Consider the following 26367-nt stretch of genomic DNA (forward strand, 5'->3'; position numbering starts at 1 on the left):
AGCGCCAGGTATCATGCTCTGATATTGTAACACTAGGAACATGAGTTTTGATCGTTTATGTCTTATGATTTTATTGCTTTATTTTCACTACAAGAAATCTTTGAAATAGCCAGGGGATTTAGCCAGGGGTAAATCTTCACGCAAATAAATGACTTTGCTTGGGGTAAAGCCCCTCGCAAACCACAATTTCAAAAAAAAAAAACAGCATTTGTATACCTAGGGGATACCCGTCGCAAATAGAAGAAGAGGGAAATTTTGATTTTCAAAATCTGCATTGCGAGGGGATACCCCAAGCAAAATAAAGTGGCGCCAAAAAGAAAATTTGGTGGACAGCTAATGCAGCATTTAGCGAGGGGCATCCCCAAGGAAATAGTAGTGTTGATTTTAGCGAGGGGAGGCCCCTCGGAAAAAAGACAGTATTGTCTCATCAACTGTGCTAGCAGTCTGCGCGTGCAGTCCCCAAGTTTCAAGGTTGCAATTTGCGAGGGGTCCCCCCACGCCCCATTGGACCGTTTCATTACCGACGGGTCCCCCCTCGCTGATATTTGAATTAGATCCGTTGCACATTAATTGGACCGTTTAACATTATTATTATTTATCTTTCTTCTTCCTTTTAACAACACAATTCCATTCCTCAACTTTTCAATCTCATCCCTCTCAATTTCTCTCAAAACTCCATTCCTCTCAACTTCTCAACAACACTTAAGGTAAAAATTCTCCTCAACTTACTCTCAACAATAGTATACATTCTTTTTGATTTCATATATAATCTAATTTTCGTTTTTTTTTTTTACAACAATTGAATCTTAGAAGGCAGAATCTTGGAATAAAGCTCTGATATTTTGAAGGAAATTTTCAAAGTCTACACCAAAGTTGTCTTCAAATAAGGTACATATAAAATTTATGAACTTTTTTATATGTGTTTATGATAGAAGTGTATATATATAGTGTGTATGTTGTTATATATAAATTTTCTGTGTGTTTGTTATATATAGATTACACTTTAGATTTTTTTTTGTATGTGTTTAGAATTTTTTTTTTTATTTTTTCGAAATTAAATTCTATAGTTGCTGATTTTTGAAATTAATAGTTTAAATATAGTATCAATATAAATAATATAATTTATGTTTAGTATTAAAAATAAGATTTTGTTTGGTATATTTTTATGTGTGTTAGTAAATATTATAATCTTTATTTAGAAAATTATTTAAATATTAAATAAAAAATACGAATTTTAAATATTATACCAATATTATTTAAAAAATATTAGCTTTTTTATTTTGTATTAATGAAAACAGTCTAATTTTTATTTAAGTTTAAAAACAGTATGTATACTTAATAATATTATAACAGTACTATGTATAGTTTAAAAATATTAAGTATATTATAGTTTAAAATCAGTATATAATAGTTTATAATCATTATATAATAGATTATAGTCAGTATATTTAAAATAAGTATATAATATTAAAATCAGTATATTAAAATCAGTATGTATAGTTTAAAAGGAAGAAGTATTTAAAAAAAGAGTATATAAATTTTGTATAGTTAATATTATTATATAAAAATACAGTATATAAATTTTGTACTTTTGAAATTAATAGTATATATAAACAAGTAATATCAAGTAAATATATTTTAAAAACAAATATTTTTTAGGACTAAAAACAAGTATATAGTTTATGTTTAGAAAAAGATAAATATTGAAGATAGTTTTATTGTATATAATAAAAAATAGTATATAAAAACAATATATTTATTAGAACGATATATAAATAAATAGTATATATGTGTTCATATCTAACAAATTTGTGTGCTTTTGTATATATATATATATATATATATATATATTTAAAAGCAAGTATGTATGTTTAGGATTAAAAACAAGTAAATATATTTTAAAAACAAATTTTTTTTAAGACTAAAAACAAGTATATAGTTTATATGATCACATGTATATATTTTTTTAGGACTAAAAACAAGTAAATATATTTTAAAAACAAATATTTTTTAGGACTAAAAAATATTTAAAGACAATATATTTATTAAAACGCTATATAAATAAATAGTTTATATATATGTTCATATCTCACAAATTTGTGTGCTTTTGTTTATATATATTTTTTAAAAGCAAGTATGTATGTTTAGGACTAAAAATAAGTAAATATATTTTAAAAACAAATATTTTTTTAGGACTAAAAACAAGTACATAGTTTTTATATGATTCACATGTATATATATTTTTAGGACTAAAAACAAGTAAATATATTTTAAAAACAAATATTTTTTTAGGACTAAAACCACGTAAATATATTTTACATAATATGTTTAGAAAAAGACAAATATTGAATATAATTAAACATGATTCACATGTGCAGTATGGAACATTACCAATTTTATCGTAGTTGGATGTACGATAGAATGTTTCCTGGACGACGTGGGCTTAAACCACTTTTTATGGAAGGAGTTGCCGCGTTTCTCTCGTATGCGTTTGCTCAAGAATGTTGTCGCAGGGAAGGAGGGGTAAGGTGTCCGTGTTTAAAGTGTGGTTGCAGAAATATTATCAGTGACCCTAGTGAAGTGAAGCGTCACTTGGAGAGAGTGGGTTTTAGGCCAAATTACTGGGTTTGGACATCTAATGGGGAAACAATGCAGGAGATGAATAGAGAGGCTTCTAGCAGTCAAACTCATATAGAACCAGATATAAATAGAGTTGATCCAGGGAGTAGTTCATCACATATGCAGTGCCAGGAGCAATTTAATCTTGTCGAGGAGATGTTCACTGACGCATTAGGGGTGAATGTGGCGTATGATGAACCACAAGACTTAGATGGAGAAGAGCTCCCGAATGAGAAAGCTCAAAGGTTTTATCAGCTGTTGAAAGAAATAAATATACCATTGTTTGAGGGGTCTTCTGACTCTAAGCTATCAATGTGTGTGAGACTTTTGGCTGCGAAATCAAATTGGAATGTTCCTGATCAGTGTTTAGAATTCTTTGCGAGATTGATGTTGGACGCGACTCCTGTGAAAGAAAACATGCCTACAAGTTATTATGATGCAAAGAGGGTGGTGTCGAAGTTGGGATTAGAAGTTAAAAAGATTGATTGTTGCATTAGAGGTTGCATGTTGTTTTATGACAACGAATTTGGTACAAATGATGGGGAATTGGAGGAATGTAAGTTTTGCGAGAGTCCGAGGTATTTAGTTAGCAGTAAAGGAGTTGACCAAAGACAAAATCGCATTGCAGTGAAATCTATGTTCTATCTACCAATAATACCTAGGTTGCAAAGAATGTTTGCATCAATGCACAGTGCAAGCCAAATGGCATGGCACCATACAAACAGAATTAGTTCAGGCATGATGCGACATCCATCTGATGGCGAGGCATGGAAACACTTTGATAGAGTTCATCCTGAATTTGCACTTGAACCTAGGAATGTCCGACTTGGATTATGCTCAGATGGTTTCACTCCTTATAATTTTTCAGGAAATGCATATTCTTGTTGGCCAGTTATTGTTACCCCGTACAATCTCCCTCCTGAGATGTGCATGACGAAACCTTACATGTTTTTGACATGCATCATTCCGGGACCGTCGAGTCCAAAGGCGGGAATCGATGTTTATTTGCAACCTTTAATTGATGATCTCAAGAGGCTGTGGGTGGGAGCGTGGACTTATGATGTGTCTCGTAAACAAAATTTTAATATGCGAGCGGCTTTGATGTGGACAATTAATGACTTTCCTGCATATGGCATGTTGTCTGGATGGGGTACACATGGTAAAATGGGATGTCCGCATTGCATGAATCACACAAAAGCGTTTACTTTGGACTTTGGTGGGAAAAGTTCGTGGTTTGATTGTCATCGTAGGTTCTTACCTACCAACCATGAATTTAGAAGGAATAAAGATGCTTTTAGAAAAGGAATAAAAGTAAAAGATCTACCTCCCCCTCGATTGTCATCGACTCAAGTATGGAATAATGTTTGTGACCTACCAAAATTTACAGACTATGGTGAAGCACGTAGAATTAAAGGATATGGGGTTGACCATAATTGGACAAAAAGAAGTATCTTTTGGGACCTCCCATATTGGAAGGATAATTTGTTGCGTCATAATCTTGATGTTATGCATATTGAGAAGAACTTTTTTGATAATGTGCTTAACACGGTGATGGATAATGAGAAGACAAAAGACAATGAGAAGGCTAGGAAAGACATGGAACTTTATTGTAATCGAAAAGAATTGGAGTTGAAACCTCGACCAAATGGAAAATTATTAAAACCCAAGGCTTGTTACACTCTTACTCCCCAAGAAGCAAAAGCTGTATGTCGGTGGTTAAATGAATTGAGGATGCCTGATGGTTATTCTTCTAACCTGGCAAGATGTGCTGACGCCAACACTGGTAAATTGCATGGAATGAAAAGTCACGATTGTCATATTTTCATGGAACGATTACTTCCAATTGCATTCAGTTCACTGCCCAAGAATGTGCTTAATCCACTTACTGAGATCAGTCAATTTTTTAAAGACATTTGTGCTTCAACTTTAAGAGTAGACGACATCATTAAATTGGACCGAAATATTCCTGTCATTCTTTGCAAGTTGGAGCAAATATTCCCGCCAGGTTTCTTTGATTCTATGGAGCATCTCCCTGTGCATCTTGCTTATGAAGCTTTTCTAGGTGGACCTGTTCAATATAGATGGATGTATCCATTTGAACGATTCATGGGTGATTCAAAGCGATCAGTTAAAAATAAGGCACGAGTTGAGGGATCAATTTGTGCACATTATATACATCGCGAAACATCACATTTTTGCTCTCATTATTTCAATCACATGATGTTGTCTCCAAGAATCATAAGGAATGAAGTTCACTTCAGTGAAAGAAGTCAATTTACCTTATCAGTTTTCGGTCGTCCAGGCCGTCCCGCAGGGAAGAAGAGTGAGCATTGGCTTTCACAAAAAGAAATGCAGTCTGCTCATGTTCATGTGCTGATTAACTGCGTTGAAGTTAAACCATATCTTGAGTAAGTATATTTTAAATTAAGTGTATATGTTTAATTGGTTAAGATTTACCTTCTCTAACCTTTTTTTCTTTTCGAAATAGGGCATTTGGTACCTACTATTATCAAAGCACAGGCGAACAACCATCGACTGGTTACACACATGCCTATTTTCCAACATGGTTTAAGCAACAATTATCATGTATTGTTACACTAAGTCCTGACTTAATACATTTGCGAAATTTGTCTGAAGGCCCTAGTCAACGTGTAAATGAATGGCACACATATTTTGTAAACGGTTACAAATTTCACACTGAGGAATGGAGTGTAGGGAAGAAAACCGTAAACAGTGGTGTAGTCGTAAAAGGAGTTACAGAGGGTGGTGAGGACGACTTCTATGGGGTTATCACACATATTTACGAGTTGGTTTATAATTATATGGACTCGGAAAATAAAGTTGTCTTATTTTATTGTGATTGGTATGATCCATCTTCTAGAGGAACAAAAATTGATAAAAAGTATAACATTGTTGAGATTCGAAGAGATAGAAAGTACAAAGAGTATGACCCTTTCATTATGGCACATAATGTTAGGCAAGTTTATTATGTACCTTATCCTTCAATTACCCCACGGAAACGAGAATGGTGTGTTGTAATCAAATCCAACCCAATGGGTCACATTGAGACTGATGAGTTAATGGAAGATGTTGCATACCAACATGATGAGATTTCACCTGTTAATGAGGTAATTGAAACCGAGGAGATTGTAAGTTTGTGTGATACTGCAGTTGATGGTCAACAAGTTGACGCAAGTATCTTGTTGTCAACAAATCCTATGGAAGAAGAGCATGAAGAGCTGGGAGAGTCTGAAGACAATAATATCAGATGCGATGAAGACAACGAAGATTATGATGATGAATAAATTGAATATGTAATATTATCTTGAGTATTTCACATATTATCTTGTGTAATAGTATCTTGTGTAATATTAACTTTTAAATATTATCTTGTGTAATATTAAATTTCAAATATTATCTTGTGTAATATTAAATTTTAAATATTATCTTGAGTAATATTAAATTTCAAATATTATCTTGTGTAATATTAACTTTCAAATATCATCTTATGTAATATTAACTTGATAATATTATCTTGTGCAATTATCTTTCAAATATTATCTTGTGTAACAGGAAAAAATGCCACCCAAAAAAGATGATAAAGGTAAGGGTCAACAAAAGCCTCGTCGCACTAGATTCATTGTAGAGGAGGTTCCTAACTCAGATATGTTTGTTCCTATGCCACGCTCTACTCCACGCTATACTACACCGCCTATGCATCCTACACCGCCTATGCATCCTACACCGCCTATGCATCCTACACCGCCTATGCATCCTACACCGCCTATGCATCCTACACCGCCCATGTCTGGATCTTTCACTGGATTACTATCCATGCCCCCTGGATCAGGTTTTTTTTGTCCTCCTGGATACTCTTACCCCACATATTTTCCTACGGAGACAGGTGGATCTAGCATGCCATTACCCATGCATATGGGGACAGGTGGATCTGGTAGCATGCCATTACCCATGCATATGGAGACAGGTGGATCTAGCATGCCATTACCCATCCCTTCAGAGGATGATACCAGTGCTCCTGGAGATACCAGTGCTCCTGGAGATACCAGCGGTCATGGAGATACTAGTGCTGAGGAGCAAATGAAGAGGAAGCGTATTTTGAAAAAAAATACGACTCAAACAATTAAGTATCATGAGGGCAGACTAGTCATTTATCCCGATGCAGGATCGTAAGTCTTTGTGTTTTTATATTATATTTTAAATATGAGTTTTATTTAATCAATACTAACTCAAGATTTTTGTTGTTTAGAATTGTTCCCTCACATCAGGCAGTATCGATCATAACAAATATTATTAAAGAGAAGTACACACAATTCTGGCCGTCTTATGGAGCTGTACATGAAGATGATAAGGAAAAATGGTTTCAGGCATTTAAGGTATAATTTACTTATTCATTTTGACATTTCCTTTTTAATTTTTGTGATATTCATGATTCTACTTTATTTAATATTTTTAAATTCATATAACAATGTAGGAGTATTGTATTTGGGATGTTAGAGATGAGGCCGCGATTAAAGAAAACTTTCACTCAAAATGTGCTGCTCGATTTTCTGATACTATGAGGAATGTTAGACTGAAATGGGAAGCAAAAGGGACACGTCCACGTTGGATAGGAGAAGATATATTCCCAAAGCTTATTGATCATTGGAATTCTGATAAGTTTAAGGAAATATCGGAGCAGGCAAAGAAAAATAAAGCATCTGAAGTTGGTGGCTGCAACTACGCAGCAGGAAGTATTAGTGTGGCTGAAGTTGCGCGAAGAATGGTATATAAATTTATTAATTTTTTATTAAATCTATTATTTAAATGTTGCATTATGTATGATTAATTTTTTTTACTTATTTAGCGTGAAGAATTAGGCAGAACTCCACTTCTTAATGAGCTTCACATGGAGACTCATCTCAAGAGAAATGGAGAGTTTATTGACGAGCGCGCAAAAATCACACAAGTAAGTTATTTTTATATCAAAGATATTTTATTTATAATTTTTATATGTACATAGTTTATTTGAATCATGATAACATTTAACTTTTTTATAGGAGAATTTTGATAAAGAACTTGCCCTAAAGTTGTCAGAGCATCCTGAAATACCTGAACCACCACCGGGGTATCCTGTTGACCCTAGTATTGGTTTTCAAACTTGGTATAAGGTTTCAGGTGGAAAGAAGAAAAATGGGAGAGTGTATTGTGCTGGAGGGTATTCCAAAAATATCAAGCGGCGTAGTAGAGATTTCAAAATGAGATATGCTGATGGAGAAGGATCATCCACTCCACCTATATTAACCGCCAAAATGCTTGATACTGTGAGAAACTTGGCAAATACTGAGGCAGCACAACAAGTAGCAGCAAGAAATTTGGAAATTGAAGAGATGAAGAGAAAACAATTAGAGATGCAGGAGGAAATGCAAAGAAGAGAAAGAGAATTACGGGAAGAAATGAGGAGAGAATTTCAGGAAGAATTGAGGAGGCAGGCACAAGAGTATCAAGAAGCAATGCGAATTGCAAATGAGCGGTCACAAAGGTTTGATCAATTTTTTGCTTCACAGAATATGGGTGGTGGTGGATTTGGAGGAACTAGTGGATATGGAGGAGCTGATGAAGAAGAGGAGGAACAAGATGGGGGGAATAATTAAACTTTCATATTTATGTTTATTTTAATTTGTATGGAACAATTTGTGTTAACTATTTTAAACTTATTTTTAAATATTATTGTAATTTTGTATGGAATTTAATTTTTAATATATTTGTTTAAATATTAATTATTATATGTATTATAATAATTTTATTTCAATTTGAATTATTATATATATTTTTTAATTTAAATTATATTATAATTATATATATATATTTTAATTGTTATTTACGGTTTTGAAAATTTAATTTTTTTTTAAACATAGAACAGTTTGCGAGGGGCTTATCCCCAAGCAAAAAGAAAATATATTACAATTTGCGAGGGGCTTAACCCCAAGCAAAATTTCTGACGCAGTCTGCCCCCATTGCAGACGGCTAGCTGGTGCCTATTTCTGTAGGGTGCAGTGCAGAATTTTGAATTGTCATTTAGCGAGGGGGAAAGCACCTGGCAAATTAACGTGGTGGAAAGCCCCTCGGTAATGGATTTGCGACCCCCTGTTTTGCTAGGGGAGTTGTCCCCTCGCAAATTGTGCATTTGTGAGGGGTTTTTGCCTTTAGTGAGGGGTTTAACCCCTGGCAAAATGCAGTATTTCTTGTAGTGTTGAGTTTTGATGGTCCTTAGTGTTTGCATGACAATGACGTATGATGTTTGTTTTAAAATTTAAAATAGTGACACGCTTGTTCCATGTTACTCTGATATATGTTTATTTAAATTGTCGTGGGGTTTAGAAGGGTGTTACATATGATATTAGGATAAAAAATGGGGGTATGACAATAACAACATTGCTTAAAAACTTAAAAAAACTATTGTATAGAAAGATTATGAAATAATATATGATAAATGTTTCATAATAGTAGTAGTCTATATTTAATTCTCCAGTCTTATTATTTTTATGAAACCTTTATAATTCACCACTAAGAAATAATTTTTTGCTAAAAAATTACAGACACAATTGTGATATTCTGGTCTCAAACCTTTAATATTTTTATTCTATAATCTTCAATATTCTTTTAGGGACATTTATTGCCCCTGCCATACCCACCAAAGTAAATGTGATACCCCCACTTGGGATTAGTATTTCCTTGTACTATACTATAACAAAAAAAATTTGTAAGAGAATATTCAGGATTTTTCAAAGGATGCAAGTTGTTGTCAGCATCTATAACTTGCATATTTCTAATATATGCAGCTTTTCTAAAACCCTCCTCGGGAAAGTTTCCACTGCCCATTACAGTGGAAGTGTGAGACCCCGTTGACTTTATATTCACTATTTCTCCACCAAAATTAACTTCTTCAGCAGCAAATTTCAAGTGTGTGAACAACTTGGACGGCCAGTACCCAACTAAATTTCCAGATCCTGGTCCAACTTGAAGCCACCAATTTCCAGTGTTTTTATCCTTCACACACCAAAAAAAAATTAAAGTTAAATGGTTTAAAAAGAGATAAAAAGTGGTTTTAAAAATACGATGTGCCATCACAATTGCCGCCCTAATATTGCTGATCCAATAATCTCCGCAATTCTAGTGTGATTTGAAATCATGCGATTTTCCTCGTTATAAACCGCAATTCAGATAACTTCACATATGTTTGATAAATTTAGAACACTAAAGCTAATTTACTTATAAAAATATTAACAAATAAGTGTTTTTTATCATGTATTTCAAATTTTTTCATTCAAAATTCACGTTGCAGCGACTACATTACGTATGACATCAATCACTATGATCGCAATCGCAACACCCGCAATCACAACTATAATCGCAACTAAAATTTAAAACCATGGCATAAGGTATATCAAAGTTAGAACACATTATTTGAATTCATTGGGATTGGAGCAATGTAGATATTACCTTGAAGATCTTTAAGGTCATAGAATATTGCCTTCCGTTATATGTAGAAATCTTATTAATTGCACCTCCTATTGCAAATCTTTTGTTAGTTTGAACAAAGCCTGGACAGATTAAATTATAGCACCCAGTACTTTTATAATCATCACCCTACAATTAGTAATATTGTCAAGTACTAGTACATTTAACAAAGACTTTCATAATAGTAATTTTCTGGTAAATTTATAATTTATTAATACTAGTCTTCTTACCGTCCAATAAATAAAAAATCTAGTGCGGTAGTCACCGTAGAGATGCGGGTAAACCTGCATATAAAAAATTACTTGAAATTCTTTATGCTCGATTTGTTGATTTAGTAGCCAAAGGAAAAGATTTAATGATGTAATAAATGAAAATTATTAACATACCTGCCAACCAATTTCAATAGTGTTGAGATCTTTTCCATATGAACCAGCAATAAGCCACATTTGAGCCAAGCTAAATTCATTTGGAGTTTCTATATAAGGTGTCCACACGTTTATGGCACCCTCTGCTCCATAGAACTTATCATTTTTCTTTGTAACAACTGCATACTGTTCAACAATAACAAAACCAATTTTATTACTATAAGAATCTAAAATACACATGTGAGTTAGATATGAAGAATTCATGAATAATCTAAAGAAATATATTGAGTCTATGTGATTGCATACTTCATGTAGATAAGGATCGTCAAATTTTCTTCCAAAGCCCTTAATAGAGTAAGCTCTTAACATGTCTTCTTCTGTTATTCTTCTAATTGGAATTGATCCTTCTGGACATGATTCACCCGATAAACTCCATAATTGAAAGTGATCACTTGTATTTTCTATTTTATTATGCCTTCTAAGACTTTCAGGAGGATCCTAAAAATAAGAATATACACACAGAAAATTCTCTGTCTATAAAAGTAAGTCGAAATATAATAGCTTTCTTATATACAATTCTTTAAATTTATATCAATAAGGAAAAATTACCATTGGTTTTTCTCCTTTCAATAAAGGATGATCAAAAGCAGGTTGTTTATGAGTCAAAACACAATCTATGATATCACCATCAGGACTCTGTAAAAAAATGAACACAAACATAAAACAAGTGTATAGAAAACTTAAACATAAAGCTGTTGGGGGTTAAGAGGAAGAGAACTGTGGCATTATGACTATCAGTGTGTTGGTGCATATGGTTAGCGCGTAGCAATCAATCATCCCGGCCTTGTTTTTACGATTGGTACAAAGTACCTTTATCTTGCTTTAAATCTTTGTAGTTACTTCGTTGTAAGGGTTGCACCCCTAGTGCGATTTCTTCAATCAATTGAATATCATAATTGTAGGAATAACATAATATTTAAAAGAGGAGCTGTGGACGTGGGGACTTTATTGTTTAATATTAAAATGTTCTCATAAAATCTGTTAAAAAGTTCATGAGGTGCTAGAAGAATTAATAAATTAACCTTCACAATCTAAGAGATCTTACATTATATATTTATCAAAAATCATTAAAATTTTAGAATTCCCTACTCGCATAAAAAATTAATTAATTATAAAAGTTCTTCACACGTTATAATTAAGAAAAACTTACTTATATACTGAACAATTTCAATTATATATCTATAGTCTTGGAAAATTCATGCATCCAAGATTAGATAAAATTGTTTTAAAATTTATATTAACTGATCTGAATTGTCTTAATCGCAGGTTTGTTAATTTGCTGAAGACGAGAAGCTATAATCTTCTTAAGTTTATAAAGTTTTTGCTCTGATTTAAATGTCTGATTGGCTGATTGGTGGTTTCCAGTTTCTAAAGAATTAATTGAAAAAAGAAAAGAAACAACTACTAAAATGTATAGAAGGAGACAACTAATTGAAGAACTAAAGACCATTTTTGAATTTGAGGAAGATTTATTTTTCTGTTTTCTTCTTGAAAAAAAAAAAACAAAACACACATACATATATGTATAGTGATAGAGAATCTATTAACACTAGGTGTAAAATTTATAAGATTTACACCAAATCTCAACTATTAAAAAATTGATCAAATAATAATATTAATTGAAATAAAAAATATATATGATCAATTTGATGTATGTCTTTTAAATTTATATCTCATTTCAATGAATCTTGACTCCTGACTCATATATATTTGACAAGAGACGAAATATTTGAAAATCAGCAAAGTATTTATATTATTTAGAGTTTTTGCCCTTACAATAAGTTATCCATAGATTTAAAACAGGTTAAATGCATCTTCTATTTTATATTTATTTTAAATAAAAATTTAAATAACTTATAGTATTTGATAAAAGTATTTAATTAAATAATTTAAATTTAAGATGAGTGGGTGATGTAACACAACTAATATATGCTATTAAAATTAAATAAGTGTAATCAAATTGATTGTACAAGTTTAATCCCTGACGACAACTAGTCTATATTTATACCTTATTTTGAATAAGTTATTAATATTTATAAATTAAAATATCTAATATTAATAATTTTTTAAGTAAGGTTACTTTTTAAATTTATTTTAAGCAATTGAATATCTTTGTAAGTAATATATATCTTTAGTATATTCTATTTGAAAGGATACTATATATATATATATATATATATATATATATATATATATATATATATATATATATATTCAATATGTTTTCAAATTTTTTAAATAAATTCTTTAATAGAAAAAAGAGTTGATTTCTTATATATATATATATATATATATATATATATATATATATATATATATATATATATATATATATATATATATATATATATATATATATATATATATATATATATATTAAGAAATCAACTCTTTTTTCTATTAAAGAATTTATTTAAAAAATTTGAAAACATATTGAATGCATATATATATATATATATATATATATATATATATATATATATATATATATATATATATATATATATATATATATATAACAATAAATAACTATTTCTTATTAGTATTAAATATATATTATTGAGTATGAGTTATTTTAATTAGTCAAATCTTATTTCATTCAAACAATTTATTAAAAAGTATTTGAAAACAAGTTCAGTGCACCCTACCATATATGTCCATTAGGGTTAAATATGTTTTTATCTTTATAAATATATCAAATTTTATTTTTAGTCCCTATTAAAAAAATAAAATATTTTAGTTCCTACATAATTTTCATGCATACAGTTTTAGTCCCAAGTATTTTCTAAAATTTTGAAAACTATTAAATTACTCTTTAATTTTTGAACATTTGAATAATTTTTTTAATAAATGTTTAAAATACTTTAAATTATTTATTTAGCAAACTTTAGAATTTTTTAATTCGTGAAGAATTAATGATTTTTTTAAATTTCAAAAGATAATGATAAAAGTAATGAAAATCTCGACTTAGAAATCAAATTTTTTGTTGTTTTCATGGAAATTTTTTAAATGTTTTAAACATGTCTTCAAATTAATTATTAAAAATACACATTGATTTAACAGAATAATAATAGGGCATAAAACTATGAGCATAAAAATTTTGTTAGGACCAAATCATGTTATTTTTTATATGGACCACAAATAAAATTTGATATTTTAGAGGGTCAAAAAACATATTCAGTTAAAAATAATTTAATTGAATAACTTGGATTAATCGAGTTGGTGATGTAACTTAACTAATATGTATTAATTTAGTAAGTATAACCAATTTGTTAAGTATTTAATAACTTTTATTTATATTTAAGCTTTAAAACTTGTAAGATAAAAACAATTTGCACAATGATTTTTATCCTGGTTCATTGTTAACTAAACTACTCCAGTCCACCCCCTTGGAGTGATTTACCTCATCTGAGGATTTAATATCACTAATCACACAAGATTACAATGGTTTTCCACTTATATAACTTCTAAGTCTTCTAGAGTATTCTGATCACAACCTTATCACTATAGGAACACACTACTTAGATACCCTCTAAGACTTTCTAGAGAATCCGAACACAACTTGATCTCCTCTAGTTCTTACAAATTAATGTAAACAAATTCTTATAAGAGTTACAATGCTTCTTAATAAGCTATTATCACAACTGTGATTTTTCTCTTAAGTTTAAGCTTAATCTCACTAAGATATTACAACAGCAATGTAGTGAGGTTGAAGATGATGTTTGAGAGCTTTTGAATTTGACAGCGTTTCTGTATGTTTGCGCAAAGTGTTGTATTCAGCTTCTCATCAGAACTTCTATTTATAGGCATTTGAGAAGACGACCGTTGGGAGCATTTAATGCGTTGCGTGATCCGTAAAGCATTGCATTTAATGTTTCACTCTTTTGTCAACTACCTCGAGCCTTGCTTTCGCTGTGTCTACTGACGTTGCCTTTAATAGCTTCTAACGTTCCTTTTGTCAGTCAGCGTAGCCTGCCATCTTGTACTTGCTTCTGATATGATGTTTGTGTAAACAACGTTTGAATATCATCAGAGTCAAACAGCTTGGTGTAGAGCATCTTCTTGTCTTCTAACCTTGAAGTGCTTCTTAGCGTGATACCATGAGAACTTCAGTGCTTCTACTTCTGATCTCAAGTTCTTCTGATGCTTCTATAGACCATGTTCTGATTCTTCTTGACCATCTTCTGATGTCTTTCCAGAGCATGTTTTGATGTTGCATGCTGAACCTTGTGAGTCAGTGCTTCTTGCGCTAATTTTTGTGCATACTCTTTATGTGATTCCTGAAATGGAAATTGCATAGTATTAGAGTACCACATTATCTCATACAAAATTCATATTCATTGTTATCATCAAAACTAAGAATATTGATTAGAACAAATCTTGTTCTAACAATCTCCCCCTTTTTGATGATGACAAAAACATATATAAATGATATGAATTTGCAATCAGAATATCAGACGGCTAAAGACAATTACATAGTTATAGCATAAGCATATAAACATAGTGTGTGAATATGTCTCCCCCTGAGATTAACAATCTCCCCCTGAAATAAATACTAGAAGAAATTTATAAATAAAGGACTTCCCTGAGTATTTCCCATTTCAGTTGAGACGATCACATATGCTTAGATCTTCAGAACATTCATAGCTTATACTTCTTGCTTCCATAGGACAGCTTCAGAGCTTTGAATTTCTTCTTGAATCATTGCATGCTAGATTGTACCAGAACATTGTTGAATGTACCAAAGCATCTCTACATCCTGAAATGTTGCAAAACAAACTAAACGACAAAAGTCAGAGCATGAATGAATCAGAACAGAAAATATGTATCGGAACATATAATATGTATCAGAGCATAAAAAAATAATGTTTCAGAACATTTTAAGAAATAAAATGTATCAGAACATATAAGGAATAAGAATGTGTTAGAGCATATTCTATCATCAGAATATCATAACATTCTTCCTTCTTGCTTCTGATCTTGAAGCTTCACAGCACTCAGCTTGCTTCAATTTCCATGAGCTTGTTTCTATATAAAATTGCTTTTCCCCATGTCTTTGCTTCTCATGTTGAGCTTTTTAGAATGTCTTCAATCGTGCAAAACACTCAAAGACATAGAACTTGGTAATTCTGTTAGAAATATGGAGACTTACTCCCAGCAACTGATAATATAAATCAGATCATTTATCACAGTTTCTCTCCCTTTTTGTCATAACATAAAAAAGAACACAAAAGATTCAGATGAAAAACAAACAATATGAGAGAGGAATAAAGGATTTCATTCATAGGAAATAATCAGAAGATACAAGGGATGAGAAGATAGATGCACAAAGAAGATGCAAAAAGAAAGAGACAACTAAGACACAACAGACTACGACTGGCCTAGTTTGGAAACTATCTTCGCCAGAGGGTCTTGAATCCCAGCATTGCTCTCAGCCTGCTTCACCGTGAATGAGCAAAACTCATTGTTGATATCTGCTTGCTAGTCCATGCGAGAAGCTAGTTCAGCTTGATTCTTCTGAATAACCTCTAGAGTCTTCACTAGAAGAGAGGATTCACCATAAAAAGCTTCACAACTTTTGTTCAAAGGGACAACATTCTCAACAGCAGCATCCATCGTGAGATCATCATCATGATTTTCCTTAGTAGGAATATTCCCAGCAGGATGAATCTCAACATCAGCTTCTTTCCTAGAAGCATCTTCTTCATACTCAGGAGCAGGAAGATCAGAATCTCCATTCTCAAGGGCTTGAAGAATGGCAGCAAGATTCCTAGGTGCAGTAGGAGCAGCAACATCTGGAGGATAAACAACTTCTGGAATGACCATATTGGGGGCCTTCTTAGAAGGATTCTCTCTCAAAAAGTCAAACAACCACTAGAAGTCTCCAATCAAAACTGGATACTTAGGCCTCCAAACCACAATATCCCTACAAGGGTTGCCGTCCAGCTCATCTGAAACTCGTGCTTCTGCAAGTTCATCAATGAATTCCTTCACTTCAAAACAATATCTCCCTCCAAGAAGACTGAACCAAAAATATTCATAGTGCCTCAGAATTCCACAAGGTCGTGGAGCAAGTTCTACACAAATTTCCTGAAGTTCTTGAAAATAAGCATCTGCTTTTCTTCTAAAGATCCTCTAGAATTTTCGCATAGCAACATCATTTAATCCAGCATGATGAGCTATTTTGAGAGCATCAAAGACTCTTCTGACATTCCGCTTTACCATTTCATAAATTACACTAATAGGGTATGCTCGGCGGGATTTTATTTTGGTTACGGCAGAATCTGGTTTCAGAACAAAATAGGGTTGAGGTTCTCTATCAAGACAGAGAGATGATTCTGCTTCATTCTCAGAGTCTAACATTACCAGCTCAGGTTCAGGACGAGGCTTGGGTGTGTAATTGTAGTCACAGAGCAATTGCTCATGTGATGCAGAATCTGGAAGGTCAGATACAGAAGGATTATTTTGTGAGGTAGAAGGAATGGATTCATAGTTTGCATGAGATGGAGGTTGAGAAGTGGATATATTTGTGTGAGGTGGAAAGCGAGTTTGAAGGGGTTGGATATCAAGAACAAGGGTTTCAAGGGAGTGGTCAGAAGTAACATTCGCTTTGGGTGGAGAAGGAGGAATGAGAACATTTGAGATAGGTGAAAGAGGAGGGGTGAGAACATTGGTTAGGGGACAAGAAGGAGGTGTGAGAACATGGATGGTTATAGGTGATTCTGATGGGGCTGTTTCTGGTTGATTTTCTGGTTCAGGGGTTTGAGCAACATTTATTGTTGCAACTTTTGAATGTAAAGCAGGAACAGAAACAGGCTCAGAAAGATGTATACCTTTAGATATATTCTGATTCGCTTCAAACTCAGCCTCAAGTCTTCTCTACTTCTTGTTCTTCTTCTCTTCCACAATCCTTGCCTTCCCAAGAGAAATTTCTCTTCTTCTGGAAGATTCCAGTCTTTCCTTCTCATTATCAACACCATTTTGACCTTCAACTTCTTGAGTTGCTGGTTCTTGATTAGCTTCTGCTTGCTGATTCACAACTTCAGCTTGCTGATTCACAGCTTCTTGAAGTTCTTCTTCTTCCTCGGAGGCTTCTATGATAAATTTTCTTCTTCTTTTCTTCTTCTTTTCAACATCCTTTTCATCTTCCACATTCTTATTTTTCATCTTTCTCTTCTTCTTCTTCTTTTTCTCAGCAGTCTCTTTTTCATTATTTTCATTTTCATCTAAAACTTCCTAAACTTCTTCAGTCGCAACTTCTTTCTCAACAACTTTCTCAACAACAACAGCAGCAACTGCACCTTGTACTTCCTTCTCCTGGTTAACAGAAGGATGATCAAATTTACGCTTTATCCTTCTTTCCTTCTTGACAACAGCTTCTGGTTCAGCTTCTGAAACATCTTTCGAAGCAGCAGGCTTGGAAGTAGAAGCTTTCTTGCGACCACCTTTTGCAGGAGCATCTTGGTCTTTATCTTCCTTGAGAGAGTTAAGATATTTAGTCCTAATTTCTGGCAGCTCACTTCTGAAGAAGGATTCAAAATCAGCAAGAACAGAATCTCTTAGGCTTCTTGCTCCTGGGAGAGGTTGAGGAGTGGCTATAACCTCTTGAATGAGATTCATCTTTCTTAGGGTGTGAGCATTCAAACAGCTTCCTGTGTCAGTGACAAGATCCTTGATGACTCCTTGAGCTTCCACGTCTTCAACAATCTTGGAATGAATAAGAAGATTAGTATTTATTCTTCCAAAAGGAATAATATTACCCTTCTTTATTCTGAAAGTGTTTCTGGAATCCTTTACAGCATTCCACATATGATTGAATATTATGAAGATGATATCAACCTTCTTCTGAGTGGCGATGCAATACAGAATATATTGCTGCTCTTTGTTGACAAAACCATCAGAATGGGTTGATTTCCTGTGATAGAAACACCCCAGAAGAATCTTGGTCAAGATTTTGTAGAGATCCTTCATGTCCTTGACACACTTTGTTTTCTCCACATCTGTATAAAGAGTAGCCAGAACATCTTCCCAATCGGCTCTTTGATCAATTTCATAGACACCTTCAGGGTTTCTTAGGTCAAACATCATTCATAGGATGTTCTCAGTAACAACAACAAATCTTCCATGAACAAACGACATGATTGATTTAGGGGCGACTACAGCGTGAACCCAAAATTCCTTCACTAGTTATGGGTAAACAGGTCCACAGAACTCAAAGAACAGAGAAGTCCATCCTTGAAACAACATATCCTCTTTCAGATGGAGCTCATGTTTTTCAAGGCTATCAAAGTCCACCGTTAATTCACAGATAACTTCTAACTCGTTTTTGGGAATAAAGCAAGAGATAACAGGAACAATTTGTTGTTCTTCGTCTTGAAGATGTAGAGGAACATAGGAACCAACGTTGAGAGAAGATGAAGCAGCTATTGAAACAAAACTGAGATTACTTAAAACTTTTCTGGGTTTGCGTTTAGGGTTTGAGAAAAGGGCAAAGAGGTTGCAAAAATGCATGCAAGAAGAGAGAGAATGGGAGCGAAAAAGATAAACGTTATGATTTGAAATATATTTATTGAGGCAGATTTGAAAAGGAATGCAATTAATTTATGAGAATGAACAGTTACAAAATCAATTGAAATTAAATGCATTAAATGATGAGTGACGTTAGGTGAGAGAACATGGTAATTGAAATGATGAGTGACGTTAGGTGAGAGAACCTAGGGCGGCGTCCCATCAGTTTCACTCACGCTTTTACCAACCGTACAAACACGTGTTCACCATCAGAAAACACTTGATGACAGTTGTGTTGTAACACCCCTTACTAACCCCGCGGCAATTTAAAACAATTATTCAGAGTACATGAAATAAGGGTGCCACAATTCATAATAAATAAACATCATTCATTCATGTCATGCATTCACTGAGGTAATCATCATAAATTAAAACGTTTCATGTTAACACAGCGGAAATTTATCAAAACCGGACTAAGTTTAACATATTAAAAACTTATCCTTCAAAACATCAAAACATAACTAGAGTCATAATTATAAATTCTAAACAAATCGTGTCCCCAGTGTTACAACTATCAGAGCATGACACCTGACGCTACTAAAACACTGACTCATGAGCTAATCCTCACCGAGTCGAACAGCCGCTATCCTCAATCTGAAAATGACAACATGTAAGGGTGAGTCTCATCATAATTAACAAATGTTATAAGGTTATAAAGCAATAACACATCACAGTTGTATCATTCACCCAATTGTTTCATAAACAGACATTCAAAACAAGTCAGACAACAATTACACATCATCAACATTTACAACACTGGAATACCTCCAATCATGTTATAAATTATGCATATGTATGAACTGACACTATGCATGTGGTACCAACATCATCATATGGGAATAACCCATGACCGATCCAACATCATCCAAGATACGGCCCTGCCAGCACAGATTCCACACAATGGGAATCATGCCCTTCACTGATCCAACACACCCTTATGGATACAGTATCATCAATGAACATGAATGAATGCAACATACATAACATACTTACACCATCATCATCATCATCATCAATATCATCATCATCATCTAGTATGTTCATATATATTAACACCATTCAATCATAATTCTATCATCATCATATAGAAAACATACACGTATTTTGCACCAGTCATCCTACTCAATAAGAATAGCATACATGTATTTTCATCATTCCAAAAAAACAATCAATCATCATCACATAGATTATTCTATAAGGTTCGTTTAGCTCGAAACGACGCATCAAACGGACCAACGGTTAAAAAGTTATGCATCTTTGAACTTTTTTTTTAAAAATATCTCAAAACACCAACAGCACGCGTCGCCATCATCAGTTCGCGGCGCGAACTGAACGTTCCAAGAATCCTTGGCTCTCTGCCAAGCTGTTCGCGGCGCAAACATCTGCACGCGGCGCGAAGCGAGAAAAAGTTACGCCTTCGCGGCGCGAAACACGGGTACGCGGCGCGACCTGTGCGTATCACAAATCCCTGCCATTCTGCCCACCTGTTCGCGGCGCCAACCCTATGCACGCGGCGCGAAGCGGGGATTTCAGAAACCCCAACCTGTAGAAAACAGCCTTCTATACATTCCAAACTCATCCAATTCATACCAGTACGAACCTAGGGAAATAGAACATACAAACAACACAAAATACATCTCACAATACACCAATTACACATCAATTGAGATCAAAACAACGTAGACATCATAGATTCAAACATAGAGATCAAACATCATAAAATTTGACTCAATCCCTAAACCTATCATATGACTCAATCGACCCGAATTCCACATCTATTCAGTATTATCAACCCCTAACCCGATAATAGATGATAATCAGATAAGTCCCCCCTTACCTTAGCCAAATTCTTGAATTGGTTCCTCTTCCTCTTTGGTTCTCCTTCACGTTCTTCAGTTCCTCTTCTCACAGCTTCTGGTTTTCACGTTCTAATTTTTCCCTTCTCCTCTTGTTTTCCTTTATTTTATGAAAAACATAAAATTATAAATGGGCTCTTACACAATTACACCCCCACTTTACTAATTCCACCGCATGGCCCAATAACTTAACATTTTATCATTTTTTTCCACATTATTCAACAAAATGTTAATTTCCCATAATTAATTTAAAACTTGATTAAATTAATTAAATAAGAATTTTTCGGGATGTTACAACTCTCCCCCACTAAAGAGTTTTCATCCTCGAAAACATACCTCAAGCAAATAGTTCCGGATAGGAATCTTTCATCTGGCTTTCTAACTCCCAGGTGACGTTCCCCTCAGCCGGTCCTCCCCAAGCTACTCTGACCAAAGCTATTTTCTTGCCACGCAACTGTTTCAGCTTCCAGTCTTCAATCCTCACAGGTAAAGTTTCAACGGTCAAGTTATCTTTCACCTGTACCTCATCTACCTGAATCACATGAGATGGATCCGCAATGTACTTCCTCAACTGCGATACATGAAATACGTCATGCAAGTTTGCAAGCATCGGCGGCAAAGCAATACGATAAGCTACTTCTCCCACTTTTTCCGAAATTTGGAATGGTCCAATAAAACGCGGAGTCAACTTCTTCGACTTCAATGCCCGACCAATTCCCGTCATAGGAGTAACTCTCATAAACACATGGTCTCCCTCTTGAAACTCAAGTGTTTTCCTCCTCTTGTCATGATAACCCTTCTGACGACTCTGAGAAGCTTTCATCTTCTCTTGAATCATCTTAATCTTCTCCGTAGTCTGTTGTACAATTTATGGTCCAATCACAGCACTCTCACCAGCTTCGTACCAACACAATGGAGTTCTACATCTCCTCCCATACAACCCCTCAAACGGAGCCATAACTATACTCGAATGAAAACTGTTGTTGTAGGTAAATTCAATCAAAGGCAGATAACTATCCCAAGCACCTCCTTTTTCTAACACACAAGCACGTAACAAATCTTCTAACGACTGAATTGTCCTCTCAGTCTGTCCATCCGTCTGCGGATGATAAGCAGAACTCAGTCTCAGCTTAGTACCCAACGCCTTCTGCAAACCTTCCCAGTACTTAGACGTAAATCTCGGATCTCTGTCTGACACGATACTCGAAGGAATACCATGTAGACTGACTATCTTCTCAATATATAATTGAGCCAGCTTTTCCATCAGATAATCCATTCTTAACGGTATGAAATGTGCAGACTTCGTCAACCTGTCTACCACGACCCAGATAGCTTCACAATTTCTGACGGTTCTCGGCAAACCCGAAACAAAATCCATCGATATGCTATCCCACTTTCACTCAGGAATAAACATCGGTTGCATGAATCCATATGGCTTCTGATGTTCAACCTTTGACTTCTGACACGTCAAACAAGAGAATACAAATTCATCAATTTCCTTCTTCATTCCAGGCCACCAAAACAGCTTTTTCAAATCATGATACATCTTGGTAGTGTGAATACAAGATTACACTCAAAGATGTTTTTGATTCATGGCAAACTCAAATAAGCATTCAAACAACAAGACGGAAGCAGAAAACTCAAAGAAAAGCAAGCATTGATCACTCATGATAGTACAGATTGATCTACTATGCATATAGGTCGACTCAACACAAGCAGAACAAGAAGAATGCAGAAAATCAGCAGTTAGGTCGACCTACTGTCAACCCAGGTCGACCTAAAATGAAGAAAAATCCATATACTTCTGCTAGGTCGACTCACAGATCATCTAGGTCGACCTAAAATGACGAAATCCACATATCAGTCTGCTAGGTCGACCTACACAACAACTAGGTCGACCTAATCTAAGAAATTGTTCCCAGAACGCATCTGAAGAGGATTCTGGTCGACCTACTCCTTTAACAGGTCGACCTAACTGGGAGCATAATTCTGCAAGCACTGCTAGGTCGACCTAAGCTCTACAAGAGGTCGACCTAACTGATCAAGAATGTCAAAAATTATGTTTCTATCATCTCCAACTGTTAAGCACTCATATATATTATCAAGTGTTCATTCATTAAAAAAAAACACCAACGACTGAAAGATACACAAAGTCTTCTCATCTTCGTTCTTCATCATCTCCAACACAATTACACATAATCATTCTTGTGTTGAGGGTTAGTGATGAGTTCGATAACGTCCATGGAACGGAATTGAAGATTCCTAGTGGGTGAAGATTTGTGGGGTTTTTGGTGAATAAAATCTGCGGGTTTTGTCCTCCACGACAGGTGGTTCTTGGGGGTTTTTATCAAGAGGTCGTCATTGAGGATTCGGCTGAGTGTAACGATTGAGGAACAAGGGTTCAAGGAATCAAGACACTGCAGAAAGGAATCAAAGTGAGACTCTTGGATAACCTTGATCTTGCTCAAGATTAAGGGGGAAGAAGATTCAAAGGATCGACATAAGTGGTTTATCGTTTATCGCTTTGTTATCTTCTTTGTATAAACTGCTTTCAACATTAATGAAAGTTTTCCCAATTTCAATTTGGAATTGGGGGCAGACGTAGTCGTAGCGAGGACGGTCGACGAACTGCCTAAACAAATATCGTGTTCTTATCGCTTTTATCTTTTCCTTTACATTCTGTTCATAATTGGTATAATTGCAAAATTGATTAATGATTCAAGTGTTAAAATTGTGAATTAAAGTTCTGCATAAACATCACAATTCACCACATCTTGAATTAGCATCAATTTGAATATTGTCACCAAGTGTTTGTCTTTTTGCTTACTCCACTATTACTGCATTGCAAATCAAAGTTTGTCAATCTAGAAGTTAATTGATATTCAGTTGTGACACGTATTGATTCGATTACATATCTTTTTATCGGTAATCTCAACTATTTTGTGGTTTTGTAACATATATAACCCTTTGCAATAGCGGTCCGGAATAGACGCAAGTCGATTCAGAACCGCTTTCGCTATAGTCTGTAATAATCCCGGAAAAACTGTGTAGGATCTATTCACCCCCCTCTAGATCCTCAGGCCAGCATCTAACAAGTGGCATCAAGAGCTTGGTTAATTCCGTGCTACGTGAAACACTTATTGGAAAGATGGCTTCCGGACCTAAAGGGGCTCATAATAGAGCTCCAGTTTTCAACGGTGAAAACTACGGCTATTGGAAGGATTGTATGTGTGTCCATATCAATGCAATTGATAGGAACATCTGGACAGCTATTGTTGTCATACCCTAATTTTTGACCCCCTGAGATGACATATCTTCAGGAGTTTTATCAAGTCAAAGTAAGTACCCAGAGCAGTCTGACATTCAATCGAGGGTGTTCAAAGACAAGAAGACTCAGGCAAAGGATCAATCAATAGGAGGATTAGTCTCTAATACAATCATAAGACTCAAGAGCTTCATTATTTCACTTATGATTGATTAGACACCCAGTCATCTAAGTACAGAATTACTCAGATCAACAGACTAGGGTTTGGAGCCTATCAAGGACTAAAATCAGGGATCACCTTTGGGAAACCCTAAAAAGCCCCAGGGAACCATTCAAAGACATCAATCATCTTCAAATAACTCATATGACAAGATCCACTGGACATTACACCTCAATTCAAAGTCTACAGTCATCATTGTCCTCTGGTCGACAATTAAGGTTTTTGACCTAATTCACCAAGATAGTTGACTTTTAATCAGGGCATGGATCCAAAACTCAAGACATGATTCAAGAATCTCTACTACCTCAATATAATCCATTTACATCATTCATTTGAGGAGAAGATCTTGATTCTACACAAAAGTCCAAAATCTCACCTTCTCTGGAAAAAGTCAACTGTATGGGATCACCATTGACTTTTGAGATCTTTGGTCAAAAAATGACTTTCAAGGATCAATATCATCAATGTATGGATATTAAAGTCATTTGACCAAAGAAATTCAAAGAAATTCATCAAGGAGCGAAAAGTCGGGAATTAGGGTTTTTAAGGCATGGTGAGAACTCAAAATTTCACCTACACAACTCAAAAAACTTCCAACATGAAAGTTGTAGATCTTGCAAAATAAAACAACATCTTACAAAGGAACTTTTTTCAAAAGATCAATCATTTAAGAGTTTTGGAAATTTTGGAGTTTTAGGTCATAAACACTTAGAAATTTTTCTAAGTGTTTTAACCTAGTTTTCTTCCAACTTTGGCCTCATTTTTCACAAATTTGCCAAAGGATTCTGAAGAAACTCCAAACTAATGATTTGAAGTAGATGTTTAGGGCTTTCCAAATTGTGTTCAACCTTCTCCAAATTCAATTTGAGCTAGGAGTTATGCTTGTTCAAAGTTGGCCTCATGAAGTAAAATTATAGGTCATGTACAATTTGAAACTTTGCAATTTTGTGCATTTTGCTTCACTAAGTGATGCTACACGACCTCTAATGCATCTGAAACCATACCATACTTCAATTTCCATCATTGCATAAGGATTAGAGAAGATTCCCAAAAACAAAGGCATGTGATTATGTAATGATTGCATTTTTGAATTTATGACAAATTGGTGATTCATCAAAGGAATCTTCTCCCAACCAATTGGAGCTCATTTCTGCAGCCATTTGGTCCCCTAAGATCAAGCAAAACCGATGGCTAGGGAGTGGTATCAAAGAGCTCATCATTGCACTTGGAATATTCCTTGAATTTCTTCATGGCTAAGAAACCAAACTCACTACACTAAGCAAGCTTACTATGATCAATTGCTCTGAACCAATTGCCTATAAATAGAGGCCTCTTTCTCATTCAGAAAACACACCAAAGCAACCTTATTCCTTGCTTTCTCTTTCTCTTCTCATGCTTATGGTTTTTCAAAGTTCTTTGGCAAGAAGAATCGTTTTCTTCAAACCAAAGCTTATCTTTGGAAAGTAAGCATTCTAACATCTCAAGGGATAGCTCCTCCTTGTCACTGATTAGTCACTAGGCTTTTTTTCCTTCTGTTTGCAATTTCCTTGTTTTGTTTCATGTACTGCATTTAAACTTTGTTTATTCTTGAGTATTTAATTTTAATGAAATGAGCATTGCGTATTTTGATTCAATCCATTGTGTGCTTCTTTATGTTTTATCTTTCAAAAAACAAAAATATATATCTCTTGTTCACTCTCTTCTGTCAAACTTGTGTTTTATGCAAAGATTGGAGGGAGGATGATGACAATGAAATACCCAAGTTGTTGATTTGTATGCTTTCAAATAAGACTATGCTGATGATGTACAGGCATTGTTTCAATCCCCAAACACTGGAGAAATAAGGAAGTTAATCCCTTGTCAACCCCTCTGAGCCTTCGAAGTTGGAGTTTCTTT

The 26367-nt window shown here is 34.2% G+C and overlaps 3 protein-coding genes across 3 annotated transcripts; 2 read left to right on the top strand and 1 right to left on the bottom strand.

Moving 5' to 3' along the window:
* The first annotated feature begins 599 nt into the window (after positions 1–599).
* LOC131599096 (uncharacterized) lies at positions 600–6029 on the top strand. The gene is made up of 4 exons (XM_058871578.1): positions 600–707; positions 811–888; positions 2379–5027; positions 5108–6029. The coding sequence occupies exons 3-4, from the start codon at positions 2380–2382 to the stop codon at positions 5922–5924; spliced, it is 3465 nt and encodes a 1154-aa protein (XP_058727561.1). The 5' UTR covers positions 600–707; positions 811–888; position 2379; the 3' UTR covers positions 5925–6029.
* A 1332-nt stretch (positions 6030–7361) lies between these two features.
* LOC131597118 (uncharacterized) lies at positions 7362–8270 on the top strand. Its single transcript, XM_058869830.1, has 3 exons — positions 7362–7585; positions 7677–7976; positions 8184–8270. The coding sequence occupies exons 1-3, from the start codon at positions 7526–7528 to the stop codon at positions 8268–8270; spliced, it is 447 nt and encodes a 148-aa protein (XP_058725813.1). The 5' UTR covers positions 7362–7525.
* Positions 8271–9279: 1009 nt separating this feature from the next.
* Positions 9280–12012, bottom strand: LOC131597119 (protein neprosin-like). The gene is made up of 7 exons (XM_058869831.1): positions 11817–12012; positions 11112–11206; positions 10809–11000; positions 10524–10688; positions 10368–10421; positions 10120–10266; positions 9280–9666 (listed from the first exon to the last, which is right to left on the bottom strand). Exons 1-7 carry the CDS (start codon positions 12010–12012, stop codon positions 9280–9282), a joined length of 1236 nt encoding a protein of 411 aa, XP_058725814.1.
* Positions 12013–26367: the final 14355 nt, after the last annotated feature.

This window comes from Vicia villosa, linkage group LG4 (genome assembly GCF_029867415.1).
Source record: "Vicia villosa cultivar HV-30 ecotype Madison, WI linkage group LG4, Vvil1.0, whole genome shotgun sequence".
Classification (NCBI taxonomy): Eukaryota; Viridiplantae; Streptophyta; class Magnoliopsida; order Fabales; family Fabaceae; genus Vicia; species Vicia villosa.

Excerpts from the sequence above, each read along its gene's own strand:
- LOC131597118 (XM_058869830.1), top strand. The coding sequence starts at position 7,526 with ATGGAGACTCATCTCAAGAGAAATGGAGAGTTTATTGACGAGCGCGCA. Across the intron at positions 7,586-7,676 it reads AGCGCGCAAAAATCACACAA|GAGAATTTTGATAAAGAACT; the intron begins GTAAGTTATTTT and ends ACTTTTTTATAG. Across the intron at positions 7,977-8,183 it reads ATACTGAGGCAGCACAACAA|AATATGGGTGGTGGTGGATT; the intron begins GTAGCAGCAAGA and ends TTTGCTTCACAG.
- LOC131597119 (XM_058869831.1), bottom strand. The coding sequence starts at position 12,012 with ATGGTCTTTAGTTCTTCAATTAGTTGTCTCCTTCTATACATTTTAGTA. Across the intron at positions 10,689-10,808 it reads ACGATCCTTATCTACATGAA|TATGCAGTTGTTACAAAGAA; the intron begins GTATGCAATCAC and ends ATTGTTGAACAG. Across the intron at positions 10,267-10,367 it reads GATTTTTTATTTATTGGACG|GGTGATGATTATAAAAGTAC; the intron begins GTAAGAAGACTA and ends TACTAATTGTAG.
- LOC131599096 (XM_058871578.1), top strand. The coding sequence starts at position 2,380 with ATGGAACATTACCAATTTTATCGTAGTTGGATGTACGATAGAATGTTT. Across the intron at positions 5,028-5,107 it reads GAAGTTAAACCATATCTTGA|GGCATTTGGTACCTACTATT; the intron begins GTAAGTATATTT and ends TTTTCGAAATAG.